The 22,314-nt window shown below is 28.7% G+C and overlaps 1 protein-coding gene across 1 annotated transcript; it reads right to left on the bottom strand.

The window, feature by feature from the left end:
• Positions 1-5,688: 5,688 nt before the first annotated feature.
• LOC136090801 (uncharacterized) lies at positions 5,689-8,513 on the bottom strand. The gene is made up of 2 exons (XM_065817773.1): positions 7,340-8,513; positions 5,689-6,784 (listed from the first exon to the last, which is right to left on the bottom strand). The coding sequence occupies exons 1-2, from the start codon at positions 7,418-7,420 to the stop codon at positions 6,095-6,097; spliced, it is 771 nt and encodes a 256-aa protein (XP_065673845.1). The 5' UTR covers positions 7,421-8,513; the 3' UTR covers positions 5,689-6,094.
• Positions 8,514-22,314: the final 13,801 nt, after the last annotated feature.

Raw genomic sequence — 22,314 nt, 5'->3', positions numbered from 1 at the left:
CACAAACTATTCTATTATATGCTTTCGTTTAGCACCACTTCACTCTATCACCTTTTTCTTTGTTCTATATTGCTTTCTTCTTACAAGACTGCACATTATTTTATTTTATTTCTGATCAAATTTTTTGAGTTCTTACTCTTTATAATTCAGCCAATAATGTTGTAGTTGGTGACTTTAATGCTCATCGCACTGAATGAATTGGTTCTAAGGACAGTGACTCTGCGGCATTGAATCCCATCATTTTCTCAATCTCTAACACAAATAGTCAACTTTTAAACTCGCTTTCCAGACAATCTGAATCTTTACCTTCTCTACTCGACTTATATCTTGTTTTTGATCCTAGTCAGTGGTCACATTCACCCTTCAAAACTATTATCTCGTTCTTCTTCATCATAAGAATCCCTTTATCATTGAACCTCTTAAAACTACCTTAATGTTAACTGGGACTCTTTTCCGTGAATTTCTCGGTGATGGCCCTTTGGTAGAAATCTTTCGTCTTCCTGGTGACCAATGTGCTTCTTACATAACTTCTTAGATTCAGGTTGGCCGGGAATTTTTCATTCCCTTCCGACAATTCCAAGTTAACCTCGCTCTTCTCCATGTTTTCCTCGCATTGTACTGCTGCCATTTCCAATTGTAATCATTACTCACAAATCTATTGCCAAAACAATTTTCCAGAAAATAGACGTCTGTTTACTATTGCTGGAAAACATTGTAATAAGGTTTTGTCTAATGCCAAACCCCGCTATTCTTAGGGTTACGAAATCTCGTATTTCATCTCAAAAATAATATGTTAATCTATTTCTAAACATTCTAATGTGTTATAAATAAGAACATACTTAAGTTTGGCACTATATTAGTATTATTATTATTATTATTATTATTATTATTATTATTATTATCTTTTTGGCATTGACCAAAATCATTAGTTTTTCATAATTCTATCAATATTACATCTAAAAGTTTACGCAAGTAAATAAGTTTAATATAGTTTTTAGCAACACATTAAAAGACCTTACTTGTACGTACCTATATAATAATACTATTAGTTAATGATACTGTTGATTAAGTAATTTTAATCGGTTTGGTGATAAAAGGAATCGCCATATTTTCAAATTATGAAACCTTTTTAAATTGCTTTTGACGTGGTATAATATCATGCAATACCACTTGTATTTAAATCAATTTAAAATCTAATTTTGTATTTTGCTTAATTTATATTTTCATGGATAATATTTTTTATAACCATTATTTTTATATGTTAAAAAAATAAAACTATTTAAAATTTCTGTTATTTATGCAAAATTTCTCATGTTTTAGTTTGTTATTTTAGAAAAAGATTTCTCTTTTTCTAAAATAACATACTAAAACAGGAGAATCTGGTATTACAGCTACTTACATATTAATTTTTCAGGTATATTTTCAAAAGTTACAAAACTATAATTGTCAACTAAAATAAACTTATTAAACTCAAATTCAGAAAAACACATGATCATCAATTTTTAATGACAAGTTTTTAGTGACTACATTACTAACGGATTATTAGGGGTCTGATGATAAGACTACTTTTGACAAAAGAAAAGTAATTATTTGTGACATGAAATTTAGAAGAAAAAAAATTATTAAAGTTAAAAATCAACCACTGGAATAAAAGAATGTCTTTATATTATAAAAATAACAAACAATGATCAAATTAACTTTGAAAAAAAAAATTAATTTGAGAGTATTGTTTGAAAATACAAATGATCTTGTAGACTAAGGTCACTTATAAAAACTCAATTTTCTTCGTTATTATTCGTCAAATGTCAAGCTCCCGTCATTTGATTATTTATTCACGAAAAAAACAGTTAAATTAACTTTCGCTACGAACTTTTAAAATAGGGACAGAACTTGATTGTCAGACGAACTCAAAACTTAATTAAAGATAATATTTAAATCCCCTAAATAATTTAAAGTAAAAAAAGTAATAAAAATTTACTGAAAAAAAAATGAACTTGATGTTGTTTCATCATATTAAACATTTTTCTTCATAGTCGACCATATAATTTTAAATAAAAAAAGTGTGTTTTTTTGAACCACCCTACTGAACTCGCTATATTAAATAAATTAAACAAAGCGGTTTTTGTGGTTATGAAAAGTTATCTATTTTTTTTTATTTTAAAAAATCTTGAAGTTGTTTACATCTGTTAATTAAAAGTATGAAAATTTATTTTTTAATTTGTTTTAAAAGCAAGACCAATAAACCTGTCTGGTTTATTGTTTTTGCCTTGGAAATGGCTCTGCATTGTGCAATTTTATTCTAAGATTTCTATTTTGGTTTTTTTTATTCAGCGTGGTTGTGTTAAAAACCAATATAACCAAAATAAAAGTTATTAAAAACAGTTTTTGAACAAACATCGACGATCATCGCCCTCACAAAGCGAATCCAACAACTAGAGGAAAAACCCGTTGCTCCTCAACTACAACCAAAGCATGGAACTTTCTGATCGAAAAAAAATTAACTAAAACTCCAGCTTAACTAGACATGCTTAATTGTGTAGCTAATGAGGACAAAGGTAGAATGAAGCGTGACAAAAGCCTTATCATCTTTGGCATTCCACCATTGACTAAAAAAGAACCTAACGAGAAGCAAGTAGATGATGAGAGCAAAATGAAAGAGCTTCTAATTAACGTTAAAGTTTACTCAGACAATGTAATAAAATATTTTCGTTTACGGTCAAAAGATCCAAATAAACTTCCACCTATTATAGTTGAGACGACAGACACTGTCACCAGAAATAATATAGTTAAAGTATCCCGGCGTAAATTTGAATGCATCTATGTTAATCTATATATTACAAAAGCACAAAGATTGACAAGATAAACAAATACGAGACGAGTTGAAGAGATAAAACGAGCCTCTCAATTAAAAAAACAGCTAGGCGAGGGCAGGTAATATATAAAGCGGCTTGTTGATTTGTGGAGACTTTTCAATATAATGAAATCAAAACGAACATCATTCTTGATCTAATTATAGCCGAAAATTAAATTCGGGTCAATATTATTCAGCATGCACCTTTAACGTCTCTGAAGAAATCTCACCACGTTCTTTAATGGGATTACATTGTTAAAAGCGCTGCAGTTGTAGGTAAACCCATTGAAAAACGTCTTTATCGTAAAAGTGACTTTGTAAAGATATCCGAATATTTTAACAATATCGACTGGCAAATAGAATTCAATGGACGTAATACTGATGACTGTTATAACATTTTGCTGAACCACTATGATGCTTCATGTAAAACTTATGTCCCAGTGACTATATCAAAATGGATTCGTCGAAGAAGCGAATGGATGAATGATGACATCAAGAATGAAATAAAAGCTAAAAATAAACTATGGTTTCAATGTAAAATGGATATAAAAATCTTCAGCAAGTCAACGAATACAAAGCGTGTGATATTTAACTGAAGAAGCTCGTATATCAAGCTCATTGTGAGTTTGAACTTGATTTAACAAGGTAATTGAAGCACAACCAAAAGATCCTGTTCAAGTATGTTAATAGCAACTATAATGTTATAACTACAATCAGTGCTGGCTCTAGGTATTTTGCCGCCCAAGGCAAGATCTCAATATATTTAAAAAATTCCTTAAAGTAAAACTATGAGTGACGTTTAAAATCGTATATTTGCAAAACATTAAATCCAAACAGTACAAACATAAAAAGCAAGCAAAATATATACAAAATGGGCATATTTTAACATGGCTTAGTGAACAAAGTTTACTTTTCTACTCTTTTCAGATGCAAAAGCCTTTAATAATTCAGTAAAATCTAATTTTTTATCCATATCACTTTCTATGGAATTTAAAAAAAAACCTGTCAAACGATTTTGTGACATAGTAGATCTTAAGTAATCTTTAATTAATTTCAGTTTTGAAAAACTACGTTCTCCAGATGCAACAAATATTTCTCCAGCACAGTATCGAAAAGGTCGCACAGCTTCAATCCTGCTTTCCTATCTTTCCGGTTTCGTACGGAAACTTCAACATACCTTTTTTTAAAAGGTATGTTGAAGTTTCCCGTTCCTTTGGGATGGTATCAACTTTTGCTATTTCGGAAGAAATTCTTTGAAAAGTGAGAAAAAACAAGTCTAAGTTTATTTGAGCATAATTAACAAATTTTGGAATATATTGATTTGATATACATTTAATGCTTTCAAAAAAAGTGGTTCAGCATGCGAGAGTCTATCCTTATTAAAAACTATTCTTGCAACATGTTTTTGTTTTTGATATAGTGTGGTTAGTTTAGATTTATTAGTACATGCCCATGCAACATTAGCGTATATGTAGTAGCATTGCGTGAACGAGAAGTATAGGAACTTTAAATTATCAGGAGACAGTATAGAACTTGCCATTTTGTTTTCGACCAAACAGCTCTTTTACCCATGAAAAAATGATATTTTGACTAGGTTGGATTAGTTAAAAATTGCTAAATTTTGAATCAAATAGTTGTTGCAGTTTTTATTCAAAATAAAATAAAAATAGGGATCCAAATGAAATACCCTAACTCTAACAGGCTGTTTAGTGATAAAAATGCAAAAGACTAAAAAATCTCTCAATAAAAGAGTGTAACAAGTCTTCTTATCAAAGTGCGTTTAAAACTTATTTTAAAAAATTGAAAGGAGTTAATTGCTCCGTTAATTTTCTCATCACCCTCCACCTCCCTTAAAATATTCATACAATTTTTTTTCTCTCTAAATTAATAAATTATAGCCATAGTATAAATAAACATAAAAATAGACTGCATCTCATCAATTTATCGGGTTATCATTTCTTAAAAGTATTATATGCGTAAAAGTATTATATATATATATATATATATATATATATATATATATATATATATATATATATATATATATATATATATATATATATATATATATATATATATATATATATATATATAGATATATATATATATATAGATATATATATATAGATATAGATATATATATAAATATTGGCGAGTTTTTCGGCAACTTTTTTGAGAATTATTTTAATGCTATCTAATTTCAAACCCAATTGCCAGTTATATTTCACTGGCGAAAATTTTAAAAAATGTTGATCTGTGAAGGTTTTCTTCAAAGTTTCTTAAAAAAGAAGCTAGAAGATTTTTCAAGTCGTTTTCTCCATAGTTTATTTTATTTACACTTTGATATTGCGATATTTAGAAAAGTCGATATTGTCGATATTACGATATAAAAGCAACCTAATATGAAACTTCGATATTGAAATTGAACATTTTTCTCAAAAGTTTCAATTCAAACTCGATATTAACTTCGATAATGCACGATATTATTCGATATTGTACGATATTCAACAAGCTTTAATCAAAAAACGTTATTATTATTATTTTTTTTCTTTATTTTAGGTGTCCCAAGAAGTCCTAACGGTCTTATCACAGAGCACCGCGGAAGAGCATTTAACAGGAAGTTCATGTCTCCTTCCTAAACGATGTTGCAAAACTTGTCCAGAGGTGGCGGTTAAACCACGTATCTCACGCATCTGAGACATCTGAGACAAGAGACATCTGAGCATCTGAGACAACTGAGACAAGAGACATCTGAGCATCTGAGACAAGGCGCTAACTACTGCGCCATGGCTGCTCAAATTTTCTTTATTAGGCTCAAAAAAAAATTCATTCAGTTAAGATTTGATTTATTTTTCCAAATAACTTTTTATTACAAAACAAAAATCCATCTCATCAAGTGATGACAAATTTTTTGCCTCAAGTAGCCATTTTTTTACGGTAAACTTATGAATGTTTACTTTAACATACACAAGTTTTTCAATTGTATCTGGCTTAAGTAAAGTTCTTTTACACGAAACAATGTTTCCAGCTTGTGAAAACACACGTTCTGACGAAGTTAATGATGCTGATACACACAGCATTTTTTTTGCAGCGCTGGACAAAATTGGAAGCTGGGCTGAATGACTTTTCCACCATTCCAAAATATTTTATTTCTTAGCTAGAAATCCAAGTCTCCTGTAAGCGTCAAGCTCAGCTTCAAATGGTGACTCTTGATGGTCTGTAAAATGTAGTTGCGTTAGAATCTTAACCCATCATTTCAAAAAGGAGCTGTTCAGTTGGAGACAAATCTTGTTTGTGTGATAGCTCTTTTGATGGCATTTTAGTTTCATTTAAACTAGATGCATATTTCCCTATAAAAGATTCTTTTAAATCTCTTAATGTTGCATCATCTTTTCCAAACCTAGTCAATAGGAGACCTCTAAATTTGGGATCAAGTAGGTGGGTTAGTGCATTGATCTTTCTTCTTAAGCCACAGTCTGGAAATTGATAATTAAGGTTTGAGAGAAGTCTAGAAAAAAAATCTGCTGTAAGTTTGTCGTTGGGTCGTATTAATTTTTTAATTTTCTCTTGAATATCAAATAGCCCTGGAATTACATTATGTGATGTTTGGCTTTTTTCTGATAAAACAATTTCTGTAAACTCATTAAAAAGTTGCAAGATTGGCACAATTTTGTCAATAACCTCAAACTGATCTGTTGATGGAATTAAAGCTCTCAAAAAATCATCAGTTTTGAGATTACTACATGCAATCATTTCTGACCAAAAATGTAAGATTGAATCCATGCACATGAATCCGCTGTTCCAACGTGTCTTACAAGGATAAATAATTTTGTGAATTTTGATTTTATTTGGAAGGACGTCTTTGCAGGCCTCAACAATTTTCCGTTGACTAATTGTAGAATTATGAGTTCGAGCTGATAGTGTCTTACACACCTAAAAGTGAAAAGTTCATTTAAAATTATTCTTTTTTTTTGATTTTTTAAAGCATTTTACGATGTTATGTGTGCATTTTTTACATTGGCAAAAAAACAAGATGAAATTAGTCATATAATCGACAATTTCATACAGTCAAAAGTAACCCAATGGGTCAAAACTTCCAATTTTTTTATTGGAAGTTTTGACCCATTAGTTCTGATATAAACTTTTTTGAAGGGTCTAGTCTTGCCAAAAGTGCAATTCGAACCCACAAACCACTGATAATGGTCCACTTTAAAAAAAGACAATTTTATATTTCGAATTCTAGGACAAATAAAAATGGCACTTTGTTACGTCTTAGTATGGCATGTCTACAAACAGTGATTTTTGTTGACAAGTTTTGTTTTAGTAAACAGACATTTATTTTTTTTAAATCAAAACCTAATTTTTCATCAACAAAAATTGCTGTGTGTAGTCAAGCTTTAAACACAACTTAATAAACCAATATAAATTTAAAAGTTTTAAAAATGCATGAAAATGACAATATGCTTAATTTTGAATAAACTTTTTTACCTTTCTTAACATCTTTAACTTCTTTGACAGTATCCACAATGACAAGGTGAAGTAAATGAGCGATGCATGAGAAGCTTTCATCAATTTTTACAGATTTTTTCATTCCAGAAAGCATATTTGCTCCACTACCAGTGACTGAAGTCATTTCGCATCCAGTATTAAAAGGAAGGGCAGAAATTAATGCATCTGTTTTATTTGCAGTATTGTCTGCGGTGTGTCGTTCAGGAAAAGCAATACATCCAAGCAAAAATCTTTTTAACTTAAAAGCCTTTGAAATATAATGAAGAGTCAAAGCTGCAAAAGACTCGTTATTTTTGCTTGACCAAAGATCAGACGTAAAACCAACTGCTTCAACATCTTTTAAGTCGCTTCGAAGAATATTTTAAACAGCTTCGACAATATTTGAATAAAGAATTGGAAGTTTGTTTCTTGAATATGTTGATGATGCTTTTATAATAGTTTCTGGACAAGGGCTAATAACAAGTCTTTAAATGCAGGGGTTGAAACATGCTGGAAAGCTAGATTTCCTGCACACAGATATTTCACAATATCCAAGTCTGCAATCAAATGGCGTTTGTCATTTGATCCATATTTTGCGACAACCTTGCAATATGATAAAATATCCATTCTTACTTTTTTTGCACTTGAAAATTTTAAAACCGGTTCTTGGGCAAGTTGCTCAGTTGTTGTTTATGGTGCACGTTTTAAATTTTTTTTCAAGATGTCATGAAAACTTGTAATATGACAACCTCGAATGTTAACTTTCAAACTAGTTGTACTACCCTGTTTTGTGTTGATTTGTGTTGGGCACAATTTACATTGTGCAAAGTCTTTTTTAGACGTGTTTCTCAAAAAAAACTACCAAAAGGGACTTATCTTTGGCATTTTTAGTAAAAATTATCAGAATCAGTGTGATTTTTCACGAAAAATTATTAACTGATATAACAATTATTTCTAATAATAAAATATCTTTTAAAATTATTTCAAAGTTAATTTTATCCAACCTCACAAAAATTAACGAACAATCGATGTAACTCTTTCCCAGCCGTTTTAACAAAAATCTTGTCGCTGCAACCGCACATTTTATTGAGTAAAATTTGGAATTTAATTAGTTGTCGATGTTATCATTGACAACAAATTAAAGTTCGTACAACGCTTTAAAAGCATAACAAACTATATACCAATAGAAAGCTAAATAATTAAACTTTCCAATTAAATGAGTTTTTAACACGCATCATCGAACAATAAGAAATACAATGTGCTTAAAACCATTGCCTTTTAAATAGTAACACAAACTTAATGTCCAAAACAAAACTTATTCAATGTATAAAAGAATGTTTTTCTTTAAATGACTTTTGTAATTACTTTAGCTAAACACTTATACAGCTAAATACTTATACACTTAATGCTAGTTAAATTTTACATTGTTAACGCTGCTTTATTTTGTAACAAAATAAATTTTTGTAACTAAAGTTTTTTTATCAAGGATTACTCAAGATTTTTTATCAAGTTTTTTTATCAAGGATTAGTTAAGATTTTATCAAGGATTACTCAAGACTTTGTCAAGTGATAACTTTTTATAATTACCGATATGGCATAATTTTTTTTGCTTTAGGTTTTTTTAATATTTAAAGAAACTTATCTTCTTTTTATATAATTTTCAAAACCTTTTTAATACCCGTGATAGTGAATCGATAGAACACCATTTTGGAGTCTTTAGATCAATTCCGGCGTTAACATGAGTTTAGCTAAAATCTTTAAAAAAGTTCCTTAATTTACTATTGATCCTAGTTCTAATTGGTTCTGACGTCTGACGTATATTAACTATATATAATTGTCATTACACAATATTTCTATCAACTTTCACAAAAAATACTTGAACTCCTAGCAAGAAAGAGCTTTTAATTAAGAAAAATTGCCAATCAACGATCAGAACAGATCATATTGTTAAACTATAATGTTCATTTTACCTGAAAAACGTATTTATTTAAAATCTTATTCAAACTTGAACAGATTGGGATTTTAGGAACATTTTTAAAAAAATAAAGAATCTTCGGTTTGGGTTTTTTCCCTACAGGCATTTATATTTTATGATACCGCAAAATTTATCATTTTAATTTTTTTCGTCTTTAATATTTATAATACTCTATAATATTTTCTCTATAATATTTTCTCTATAATATTATTCTCTATAATATTATTCTCTATAATATTTTCTCTATAATATTTTTAAATTGCCTTAACTACACCGAATTAGCCGATTTTCAAAAAAATCTTCAAATGCAAGGTTGTATTGATTGCTTTAAAGTTAAAACACAGTATTTAGGCAAAATTATAATTTCTAAATATGCAGTTTAAAGTACTTATTAACTTGTTAACTGCTTTGAAAACATTTTTTTTAAATTTGATATTATATTCTATAAACTCGATGTTTGGTATTTCCAAAGTTTTCTTGATATCTAAACATTTTGCGTTTGTAAATCTTTTAAATTGCTATTAATATTATGATATAATATTGTTAAAACTGAGTATGCATTTATGCTTATTTTCTATAACGTTCAATAATTCTTTGTGTGTGTGTGTGTGTGTGTGCGTGTGTATATTTCTGCATACAATCAAAAGTAGGGGATCCAGTATGTTCGCACTTATTGCAATACTTGTTGCTACATTATGGTGCTTATCAATATATTTGACTTTAAGTTATTAATATGTTTTAATAACATCAGACTAGTTTTTCAACGTCAGTCCCAATGGCTTGACCTTGGCTTTATTTGTTTTGAAAAGTCAGTTTTTAAAATTTGCTTCAAATTTTCCATAATGTCATTTTACCAAAAATGATATTATAGAAAACCATGGAGGTCTTTATATGTAAACCATCTAAATCATGTGTGTAAGTACCAGGTGCATAAAAGTACATGTATATGATTGTAATGTTAGAGTACATGGATATGATATAATCATAGAAACATAAACATTTATTTTTAGACAGCCATAACCATTTTATAATCAAATTTTAATGGTGTTTTTTTTTTCACTTTACTTTAGAATGGAAAAAATTAATAAAATTAAAAAATAGAAAATTCAACAAAATTTGAAAAACTGAGTAGCAAATGCAGAGAACATCGTTTATGGAATGATTAATCAATAATATCAGCAATTAAAGTTGTTAAAAAAGTTTCATAGGGAGCAGCATGCAAAGCTTTTAACCAAGTTGTTCGTTACAAGTTTGACGTTCTGGAGTTATGGAAATGGGAGCCAAACCTAGACATCCAACTATTTTAGATAAAGAAGAAAAGAAATTAATTGATTTTGCATATAATCATTCAGCTTTAGGAATCGGATTTGGTCGATTGCAATTTCTAAAATATGCTTAAAATTTTGCTTTAAAACATAAAAAATTATTCAAGAATGGAACTCCTACAGAAAAATGGTGGTGTGGGATCTTCAAAAGGCACAAAAGTTTAACTTTATGTCAACCAGAGGGTACAGCAGCTATTAGACATCAGTGTATGAACGTTTGTAAAGTGTCTAAATATTTTTCTATTCTTAAAAATGTGTTTACGGAAAACAAGCTACTTCAAAAACCGCAAAACATTTGAAATATGGATGAGACTGAAATACAGTTTGATCATCGTGCTGGAAAAAGTTGCTAAAAAAGGAGTTAAGTATCTACATTGTCGTCAATCAGGTAACCGGAAAACAATCCGAGTAATAGCTTGTGTCAATGCAATGAGTAACTCTCTTCTACCACACTTCATATCTAAAGGAAAAGTTACTAAGTCTCTCTCCAGTTTTCAAATTGAAAATGCCTAAGAAAGTATTGTGTGTACAGACAGTGGTTGGACAAAGCAAGGTATTGCATTTCTATGGTTTGCAAGGTCATTTCTTTCCGAAAAAGTTGGATTTTATTAATGTATATGAATTTGTTTACTCTTTCAATATAAAAAAGCTCTCGTTCTTTAACTAAAGTTTTTTTTTTTAATTTTTACATAAATTTCATTGCCTTTGACCCAATTGTCCCAAATTGGGCAAACGAGCAGTAAGATCCTTAGCTAGGGCCTCTAGTATGAGAATTATATTTTGTAGAATTGAATGCTCTAATTCTTTAGTAAAAAAAAGAAAAAAAGGATAATTTTTTTTTTGCCGTAAAATACAATTTACAATGAGAAAAATTGTTTACATACAGTATTGGACAAAACATTGGCAACCAACATCGAACAATGCTAAAAAGTGTTCCTAATTTTAAATGTCTTAAAAACGAAACGAGCTATACTACCACAGCAAACAGTTCAGGAGTCTGGAGTCATAGCATGCCATGACAATAGCAATCAACTAACAGGTGACAGCACACAGGCAGAATTTCGTTGACAAGTGCCATTTTGCAGCGGACAAAACAAGTGCAACTTTTTTGGTTTGTTTTATTTTCTAAAGTCTGGTCCGTGTCAATGTCACGGAAGTTTTTTAATAATTAAAAGAAGTATCCAGAAGTTTCCAGAAGCATGCAGAAGCTTCCAGAAGTTTCCAGAAGAAGCATCTGGAAGCATCCAGAAATATCCAGAAACATTCAGAAGCTTCCAGAAGCATCGAAAAGAAGCATCTAGAATCTTCCAGAACAGGTTCACACAGGTTCATTTTACTATATAAGAGACATGTAAATCGACATTCAGTCAGTATATGGAAGTCAATCAGTCAGTATTATCAAGACAGTTTATCGAAGTGAGTTTTATCAAAGTGTTTTATCGATGAACATCAATACAACAAGTGAAATACAACAAGTGTTTCATTACATCAATACAGTCCACATCCAACCAAGACGTTGTGTTCCACAGAGCATTATTGTATCATCACAAGGTAAATGTAACACGGTAAGCCATGAGAAGCGTGATTATTTATCTTTATTATTTTTATGACTTCAAGTGCAAAAATGGCTCCCGACAGTCTTGGATTGGAACTAAGAAAGAAAATTATTGGCGATTACGTAAGTGGAATGTCACAAAAAAGTATTTGTGATAAATATCGCGTGAAAAAATGGACCGTATCAAGACTATGTTCCAAATATCGTTTTACGGGGAAGTTGGCAGCAGATAACAAAGCTGGAAGACCGCTTTCCACCACTTATAGAGAGGATTCTATGATCGTCAGATCTGTCAAAAAGTATTCCTGGATATCATCAGTCGAGATACAAAAGTAATTAGAGCTGCCTGTATTGGACCGAACAATCAGACCACGTGCTGTTGAAGCCGGATTGTTTTCTCAACGCCCTGCAAAGAAAACGCTAATTTCACTTAAAACCCAGAAGAAAAGACTCTTGTTTGCTACATCTCATATTGACTGGAATGTGCAGAAATGGCGAACTGTCCTGTTCAGTGATGAATCGAAGTTCAAAATCATTGGGAGCGATGGCATTTGCCGTGAACGTCGACCGGCCGGAAAACGCCTCGATTTACGTTACCGCCATAAGACCGTGAAGCATGGTGGAGGCAATGTAATGGTCTGGGGGTGTTTTTCTGCTAACGGTCGACGTCCAATACATCGAAACGATGGAATAATGGACCGTTTCATGTATAAAAATATCCTGAAAGATGTTATGTTACATCATGCTGAATGGAATATGCCAATAAAAATGGGTTTTTCAGCAAGACAACGATCCGAAACACACTGCAAAAGTAGTCCAGCAGTGGTTTCAAGACAACCACCTATCAGTAATGGATTGGCCGCCTCAATCCCTGGATCTGTTTGAACAAATCCAAAAGGTCTGGGCAGCGATTCCACAAAGTTTCATTGATCACCTGATCGAATCTATGCCTCGATGATGCAAGGCTGTGATTGACAACAAAGGATTCGCCACGAAATATTGATAGCGAAATACAGCTTGTTCAACATTTTGTCGAGTTGCACTTGTTTTGTCCAGAAGGAAATCAACTTTTTATGATACTTTTGATTAATTTTTTAATTTTTGCGTACAAATAATGAGCTTTGTGATGAATGAAACTTGAAGAACTTGGTTTCTAAACAGTTACATAGTTATTTCTCTAAATTGAAAAAATGCAGCACTTTTATATAAATAAACTAAATTAGCATTATTTGGTTGCACTCGTTTTGTCTAATATTGTATATAATAAATGGCCGGAGCAAGAAGAAGACATATATTGTCTTATCGCCGAGGCCCGTTTACATTGAAGCCGTCAGTACAATTTAAAAAACTTAAAACATAAAAAGAGTTAAAATAAAAATAAAAATAACAAAGATATTACAAACTATATAATAAGATATTAAAATAGCATAAGTTTGCAATAGTAGCATATTTTAATAGGATATAAAAGTCAGGAAATCAAAACAAAAACAGGTGAAGTCCTTTTCAGTTTACTTATTTTATTTCATGATTTAATTTTAAAAGAAATATTTTAAATTTTAAATCGAAAATTAATTAATTTAAATTTTAAAGAAAAATTTTAAATTTTTTCCTAAAAAGAAACGTTTACATACTTTTTTGAATTGTTCTAAAGAGATGTTTTGAAGAATGTTATTTTTAATAATTTTTTAAAAAAAATCATTTCATAGAAATAGTCCACGATATTGAATTTGGAATGAACTGAGTTTTAAATAGAATCTTGGAACCACAAAATTATTGTTTGAAAAATTTGTGGGGTATTTATAAGAAATTTTAGTAAAATAAGAGTGAAATATATTAGGAAACAAATCATGTTTTGAATTAAACATGAACAACATAACTTGGTATATATTAAGTTTATAAACATTGAGTGCATTAAGTTCAATTAAGAGAGGCATGAGCAGTTCTCTTAACGCCAAAAATAATTCTGCCTGCAAGCTTTTATTACCATAGATTTTTTTAAGCTTTCCATTGTTCCATTTAGCATAAGTATTTCAATGAAACTCTTTCTCATTGATGGCATTTGAAAAATAAATCTAATATCGAAATTTGATGCCATAAATCCATAAGGAAAACTCAACAATTCTTGACACAAAATAGGCGTTATTGAGCCCTACGTAAATTGTCATAACTTGGGAACCAGTTATTAAAATTTTAAAAACGAACTCATTCTGAAAACGTCTTTATTATCCGCGTACTTTGGTATTAATTTTAGCCAGAGATAATGATAATAGTAAAATCGTGTGAAGTGACTACCTAAAGGCAACATTATGTCGAATGCAAGGCAAAATTTATTACGGATATTGTAACTCAATTAAAAAATATTTTAGGCAGTTAAAAAGTATGACCCGGATAACTTTAACAGCATTTTTTTTTTTTTTTTAATTGTAATTAAATTTTGCCGCCATATTAAATAAAATAAAGATGGCTTCAGTAAAAAAACAGAACAAAGTTTCAAATTTAAAGTTAAAAAAGCAACAAATAGCCAATGAAAATAAAGCTTCAATATTATAGGAGCCAAAATATTTAATCAAGCCAACTTTTAATATCCACTTTGGTATGCTATATGTACATATAACACTCAAGAAACGCAAGAGAAAATGATAAGTGTAATACTACACAAAAAAATCAAAAAAAATGATTATTCAAAGTTATTTTGTTAATAGTCTTTCTTTCTAAAAAGTTATAAACCCCAACTTTAAAGAAAAACAAAATATTTGAGAAAAAAATTAGGGTACAGCCTTCTTGCCCTGGAAACAAATTTGACATGCATGTTCACCGGGACTACACAAATGCTCTCAGAGTTCTAACAAATCTGAAAGATAAAGTAAAATCAAACAAACAAAAGGATTCAAAAAAGTGGAATTCCCAGTTGGCTCTGAAAACAATTTTAACATGTTCGTTTATCAAATTTACACAGACAGTGAATGTTTCAGAGCTCTAGCTACTCTGGAAGGTAGTGAAAATCAATCGCAAGATTTCGGGATAATTGATAACTGAAAAATAACTTATGACAAGACAAACTAACGTTTAATAAAAAAATTACAAGCTATTCTAAAGCACTATTTTAATTGAATAAGATTTTGTTTTTTTAATCTTCCGTGTGCGGGTGCCCACAACCTATATTAGAAGATTGACCGGCTTTCCTTACCATCTTTTTTCAAATTGATCATATATGATAGAACGCAATAAAAGATTAAATCTGATAAACGCTCCTTTTATAATAAGGATTATATAAGATAGTTTAAATGACTTATAATTTTTTGAAAACTGTTTTTGCAGTCGATGTCCTTGCGGATACCAAAAATGTTGTACCGCGTCATATTATCATAAAAAATATTTGATTGAAAAGGCAAATGCAAAGAAAAAAACTGTAGTTAAAGCGTGCTCAAATGAACAGTGACTTAGTCAAGATTTGCATGTATGGGTAGCATCCAGTAGCTTAGTAAGAAATTATGCCCCCTCCTCCTGCACTTCCGCCAAAGTTTCATTATGGCTCCTAACCTATTTCTGCTCAACAAAAAACTAGCACTATGGCTATCATGCGGCAGGGAGCCCGTCTCTACTCTACTGGTATACCCGACTGTTGACTATATTTGCCCCTAATTATAAAAGACCCTTTATGATATACGTGAAAAGAAATCCTTTTACAATGCCTCAACACAAACACTGCCCACATACATCAGAGTATTACCTGAAGTATTACCCAGAAGTGCCCACAAACAGGCAATGCATTAATACATTACCTACCCCAAAATTTATGTTAAATTAACATGAAATAACTGTTCATTGAGAAAGTAAATAATATAACTTACATTTTACTTGCAAAGTAAAGTATAAAACTTTAAAGATAAAATTTACTTTTACTTGTAATTGTAAATAACAATTATTTTCAAATTACTTTTATGTAAGCTGTTTTTGCTAATTAGTTACTTTTACACGTAAAAGTAATTTGGTTTTAAGATGTAGGTTTATTTTTTTTTTTAAAGTAAGTGTTATGTTTTTTAAATATTATATTTACGTAAGTTAACTTCATAAATAATTTTTTTAAATATAAAAAATAAATTACATTTCGATGTAAATTTTTTTACATAATTATAACCAAAATTACTTTTCAAAGTAATTTTCTTTACACGACTTACCATTAAAAGTAAGTTATATTTGCAAGTTAAAGTAAAAATGCAAATTACTTAAAAATAAAAATAAATTACTTTTTTAAGTAATCGTTTAAAAAACTGAACTTAAGTAATTAAGTTTTCATGTTATATAAATTATGTAAAAAAAAAACGAATTTCTTTAAATGTAAGTAAATTATATATTTTAATATGAGTTATGTAAAGTAATTTACTTTAAAAAGTATTTTGCTTTTATACATCAAAATAATTAAAGGAGTCATCCCTAATTCTGACCAATTTTTTTTGAGAAAAATTTTCGAAATATTTGGTTCATTTTTTAAGGAACAATAACAGCCAATAAACAATGTGAAAATTTAAATAGTCAAAATATAAACTATTTTTAATCCTTTGATGTTTAAGGTTTGAACAGCTACATATAAGTTTAAGGTTTGAACAGCTGCATATAAACTATATATAAAGTACCTTAAAAAAAGCGATAAAACAAAATCGGAATACAAGAATTATGCTAGCTCTTTGAGAAAATTAAAAAACCGCTAAAGCTAGTTATTATAATAAACTTCTTGAAAAGTGTCAAACAGATTCTAGGAAAACATAGCAATTATTAAATGATATTATTGGTAAACCAAAAATTAACAAACCGTGCATTCTTAAAACTATAAAAATCAACCACAAAACAATTGATGATGGAAACGTCATTGCAAATGAGTTTAACAACTTTTTTGTTAATATAGGATCAAAACTTGCATCGCAAATTCCTAGTGTAAATAAATCTTTTGATAAATATTTAGATCGTGATAAAAATGAATTGAATAACGAAAAACTAACCATGTTAGAATTTGATAATGCTTTTAAAAGCCTAAAAAAAAACAAAGCAACCGGAATTGACGATATTAAAAGCAACAAAGTAATTAACTGCCAAAACGAGCTTGAAGTTCCTTTATTTAAAATATTTTAACACTCCTTAAAGGAAGGTATCTTTCCTGAAAAACTGAAAACTGCGAAAGTAAAACCTATTTTTAAATCAGGAGATACAAGTGAAACAGGCAATTATAAACAAACATCAATACTTTCTACATTTTCTAAGATACTTGAGAGAATTATGCACAATTTACTTTTTTTAAAGAAAACAATTTTATTAACTCCAAGTAATTCGGTCAAAAAAATACATCAACTGAACACGCAATCCTTCACCTAGTTGATGAAATAAAAAAACTCTTTTACAAACGGAGAAGTTACATTAGGTGTATTAATTAATCTTTCTAAGGCTTTTGATACAGTCGACCACAAAATATTTTTACCAAAGCTAAATATGTATGGCATAAGAGGTCGAACGAACAAATGGAGCTACATAGCTACGCTACAAAGCTACTTAGATAAACGTGTGCAATATATATACTATAGGGATAATAAACTCTCTAATCATTCTATATTAAAGTATGGTGTTCTTCAGGGTTCAATACTTGGGCCTTTGCTTTTTTTAATCAATGTTAATGATCTCTATTGGGCATCAAAAAGAATTTCAACTATAATGTTTGCTGATGATAGCAACTTTTTTATCTCCGGAAAAATTATAAACGAACTGTGCGTAGAAATCAAGAATTAAGATCAAGAATTAGAAAAAATTTCTGGATGGATTAGGGCAAATAAACTTTCTATTAACTCAAGTAAAACGAAGTTTTTTTTATTTCATCCTTCTTATAAAAAAAAAGGAGTCAAATCTTCTCTTCCAAAATTGTATATTGAAAATAGATAAATAAGTATTGATAATGTTACTAAATTTTTAGGTGTTTTTATTGACGAAAATCTAAATTGAAATAAACATATAGCCTATTTAGGTAGTAAAATATCTAAAAGTATCAGAATATTATACCGATCACGCCATTTATTGAAAAAGCCGCCACTTAAGCAAATCTACTATAGCTTTGTTCAAATTTATTTAAATTACGATAATACAGCATGGGGTAGTACCTAAAAAAGAAAACTAGAACCTCTCTATCGTAAACAGAAGCATACTATACGAGTAATTAATTTTAAAAATAAAAAATAATACACAAAGCCTCTTTATGAACAGATGTCTTTACTAACATTGTTTGTACTAAGTATGTATAATGTTCTAAGTCTTATGTATAATAGCAAAATGCAAGAAACTCCTTCAATTTTCTATAGTCTTTATAAAAAAAGCCAGAGTATAAATACCTGTTGCGCACTAAAAGGGTACCTTTTAGAGCCTTCATGCAAAACTAAGCTTGAGCAATTTAAAATTACTTATCGTGCACCTCATATCTGGAATAAGTTTTTATTACTTACTCAAAATATTATTGACCTTGAAAACTCAAATGGCTTTAAAAAAACTATTAAAAAGAGTATTTTAAAGTATAAAAATTTACTTATTGATTTTTTCTAAATTTGTTCACTGCTAGCTTCTTATATAAACTCTTATTTTATAATATACTTCAATATATTTTTCAAACATTGCGTTAGCAATAAACGTGGTAATATTAAGAAAAAGTAACGATATACGTTTGTATAATTGTTATCTTACATTTTAACACAATTATAATGTAACAATTTAACGTACAAAATTTTGTACATATTTTTATTTATATATATATATATATATATATATATATATATATATATATATATATATATATATATATATATATATATATATATATATATATATATATATATATATATATATATATATATATATATGTATGTATGACAATGTAAAGCGGTTCTTGATGATAAGACCTTTGGTCTTCTGCAAGTTTCCCGCGCTCTTCTTACAGTTCGTATTACAGAAGTTCGTTTATTATTTATGTTTGTGATTTTTTATATTTATATGAATATTCTTAACAAATATTTATTATGTAATCACCAAAATGCATACTATAAAAAAAAAAAAAATAAATAAATAAAAAAAAAGTTCTTGTCATTAGTACAATTTGCAAAAAAAAAGATTTGTATTCAAAGTATTTACGGTAAAAATTACGATTTACGGTAACTAGATTTTTCGATGTTATTTTAGCTGTTTTTCCTATTATACGAGGGGCCCCGGGCTTTAACCTAAATGGCCCTATAGTAAATCCGGCACTGATTGTCTGTTTTTAATTTACTTTTTAAATTCATCTCTCATTTACTGCTACGGCAACAAACGACATAAAATAAGCTATAATTAGGGAGTTTAGTCACGTGATTATAAAAAATACTTTCGGTTTGATATTGAAAAACTTCGTTCAAAATACGATCGAAATGATTTTATGTAGGTGTCGAAGAATAAAAACCCACCCATGAAAAGTAATTATATACATATATATATTGATGTATTATTTTTCAGAAAAGAACGTAGAACATTTATTTATGTGATGCCGACAGTTTTCTCTTGAACTAAAAAAGTTATTATCTTTTAAATGATTCAATTTTGTGTAAATATCAGTAAATTAAGATAGTTCATCTGGAATCACGTGAAAGTTGGTTCTGCAGCTATTTGTTTGTTATGTACATAACTTTTTGATTTAAAAAAAAAAATTTATATAGGGTGGGTTTTTTGTTTTCTTTAAAGTGATTTTTAGAAATACCCCCGTTTTATTAAGCGCACTGCGCTTAACTAAGTGATAACTTTCTACGGACTTCTTAGTTACTCTACCATTCAATCTTCCATATGGAAAAAAAGATCTGTTATTTTTATTGAACATTATTATACATACATTTTTGTAAATTAATGCTGATATTGATATAGTATGACTTTGGTTGATATATCTAGCTGAATTTTTTTGATAAGTATTTATTATTAACTTTCAAAACAAGATTTATTAAATTATTTACTGAAGACTTCAGTAAATATAAACTAAATATAAAATTAGAAACAAATTACTTCAGTGAATTAATTTGTTTCTAATTTTATATTTAGGTAAAAATTTGTAGTCAGTAAATAAATAAAACTATTTATTTACTGATAAGTAGATAAAAAGTTTTAAAGTGTTGTTAATTAAATCATCTGTATATTTATCATTAAGTTTTTTATTATTTTAACAAACCTGTAAGTTTTATATATAACATTGTATATATTATTTAAAACTTACTTTCATTGTAACAGTGAATCTTAACATCATACCTAAATTGATATCAATAAATTCAATTAACTATAAGGTTATTTATTTATCAAAACAATGATTGTTTTGATAAATAAATATCCTTATAGTTCATTAAATTTTTGGATATCAGTTTAGGTATGATGTTTAGATTTAAATTTATATATTTTCTTGACTTGATTTATGAAAAAATAGTTTAGATAAAATGTTTAATGAAGAAATTTATAATTGGTATTTAACGTTAAAAGATACCTCTAACAGTGCATTATATTAGGTACGTAGAATTCCGCGTTTTACGGAACCGATATTTGTGCTAAAATTCTGTGCCACGCTTTTTGAAGTTAGTATTTCTCCAGTGATGAAAAAGCATATTTTGTTGTTTTATTTTATTGAATTATATATTAACATAGATATTTTTCAGAAACTAGAGGAATTAAGCATTGTTAATCTGTATATTTTAATTACAATAAAGATTACTATAATTAGATTTTTTAATAACAAAATCTTTGTTGTACTTCGTTCATTAAGTAAATGTTGAAGATATGCTCACTTTTTTTTCTAACCTTTCACTAAGTTAAGTTTACATATTTTCTTTGCACCTGCGAAATTTCATCGATTTATTTTTAGTAGCAGATACCCTATATTATGTAGCACTTTTGGTACCTAAATTTCATCTTTCCGCTTTAAATATGAGAGATGTGGAGGAAAGAGGGTGAAATAATTTAATTTGCATATATCATATAAATATGATAATATAATCAAATTTAGAATAGAAAAATGAGTAAAAGAAAAAGTGATATATATATATATATATATATATATATATATATATATATATATATATATATATATATATATATATATCACTTGTGGCCGTGGCGCAGTGATTAGAGCATTTGCTTTATAAGCAGGAGATTCAGGTTCGAAACGAGCACTGGACAAACTTTCGAGTCACGGTAAAGAAGGAGGCGAGAACATACTGGTTAAATGCACTTCCGCGGTGCTCTGTGACAAGACCGTTAGGACTTCTTGGGGCACCTAAAATAAAAATTAGAAAAAAATATATATATATATTTATATATATATATATATATATATATATATATATATATATATATATATATATATATATATATATATATATATATATATAAACTACTATTTAATTAGTTGAAAATCAGAAAATTTATTTATATGTTTATATATTCTTTTATTACTTTTATTCTTTATACTTCCAGGTAATAAAATTAAAGAAATTAAGATTATCTACCATTCACTTATTGTAGAAGGTATCTACCATTCACTTTTTGTAGAAGGTATATACTATTTACTTATTGTAAAAGGTATTTATGGTACGTTTTACACTAAGACATTCTCTTTTCTATTAAAATTTTCTTGTTAAGGTAGATTTCAAATTGCACAATAGTACCAATTGACTAAGTTGGTATATTTTGAACCATAATATGGGCCCAAAAAAAAATTGTTTTAAATTTTTTGGTAAATTCAAAGAGTTTTTATTTGCTGACTATGCATTACCTTGTGAAACAATAAATCAGTGTAGGATAGGGCATATACTATTTTGTTTTTCTAAATTTGGAGAACTTTTGAATGAGACTGCTAAACAAGTCAAAAGTATTTTGGCTTCAGTATTAGCACAAATGATGTCCAATTAATTGTCAATAAAGAGAAGAAATGGGTTCGCAACTTTAAAAGAGATTCCAATTATTTTGCTGCATTTTGCAATGAGCCCTATGTAATAAAAAAACAAGTGCCTCATGCATTTCTGTTTACCTCTTGTAACATAAAAACTGTATCTTCAATTTTTTCATCATTAGAAAACAATGTGTTATC

The sequence above is a fragment of the Hydra vulgaris genome, chromosome 14 (assembly GCF_038396675.1).
Source record: "Hydra vulgaris chromosome 14, alternate assembly HydraT2T_AEP".
Classification (NCBI taxonomy): domain Eukaryota; kingdom Metazoa; phylum Cnidaria; class Hydrozoa; order Anthoathecata; family Hydridae; genus Hydra; species Hydra vulgaris.
The sequence above is the reverse complement of the archived record's forward strand: the minus strand, read 5'-3'. Positions and strand labels throughout refer to the sequence as shown.

Coding starts and splice junctions, on each gene's coding strand:
- LOC136090801 (XM_065817773.1), bottom strand. CDS start 7,420: ATGAAAGCTTCTCATGCATCGCTCATTTACTTCACCTTGTCATTGTGG. Junction 6,785..7,339: donor AGTTAAAGATGTTAAGAAAG/GTAAAAAAGTTT, acceptor TTTCACTTTTAG/GTGTGTAAGACACTATCAGC.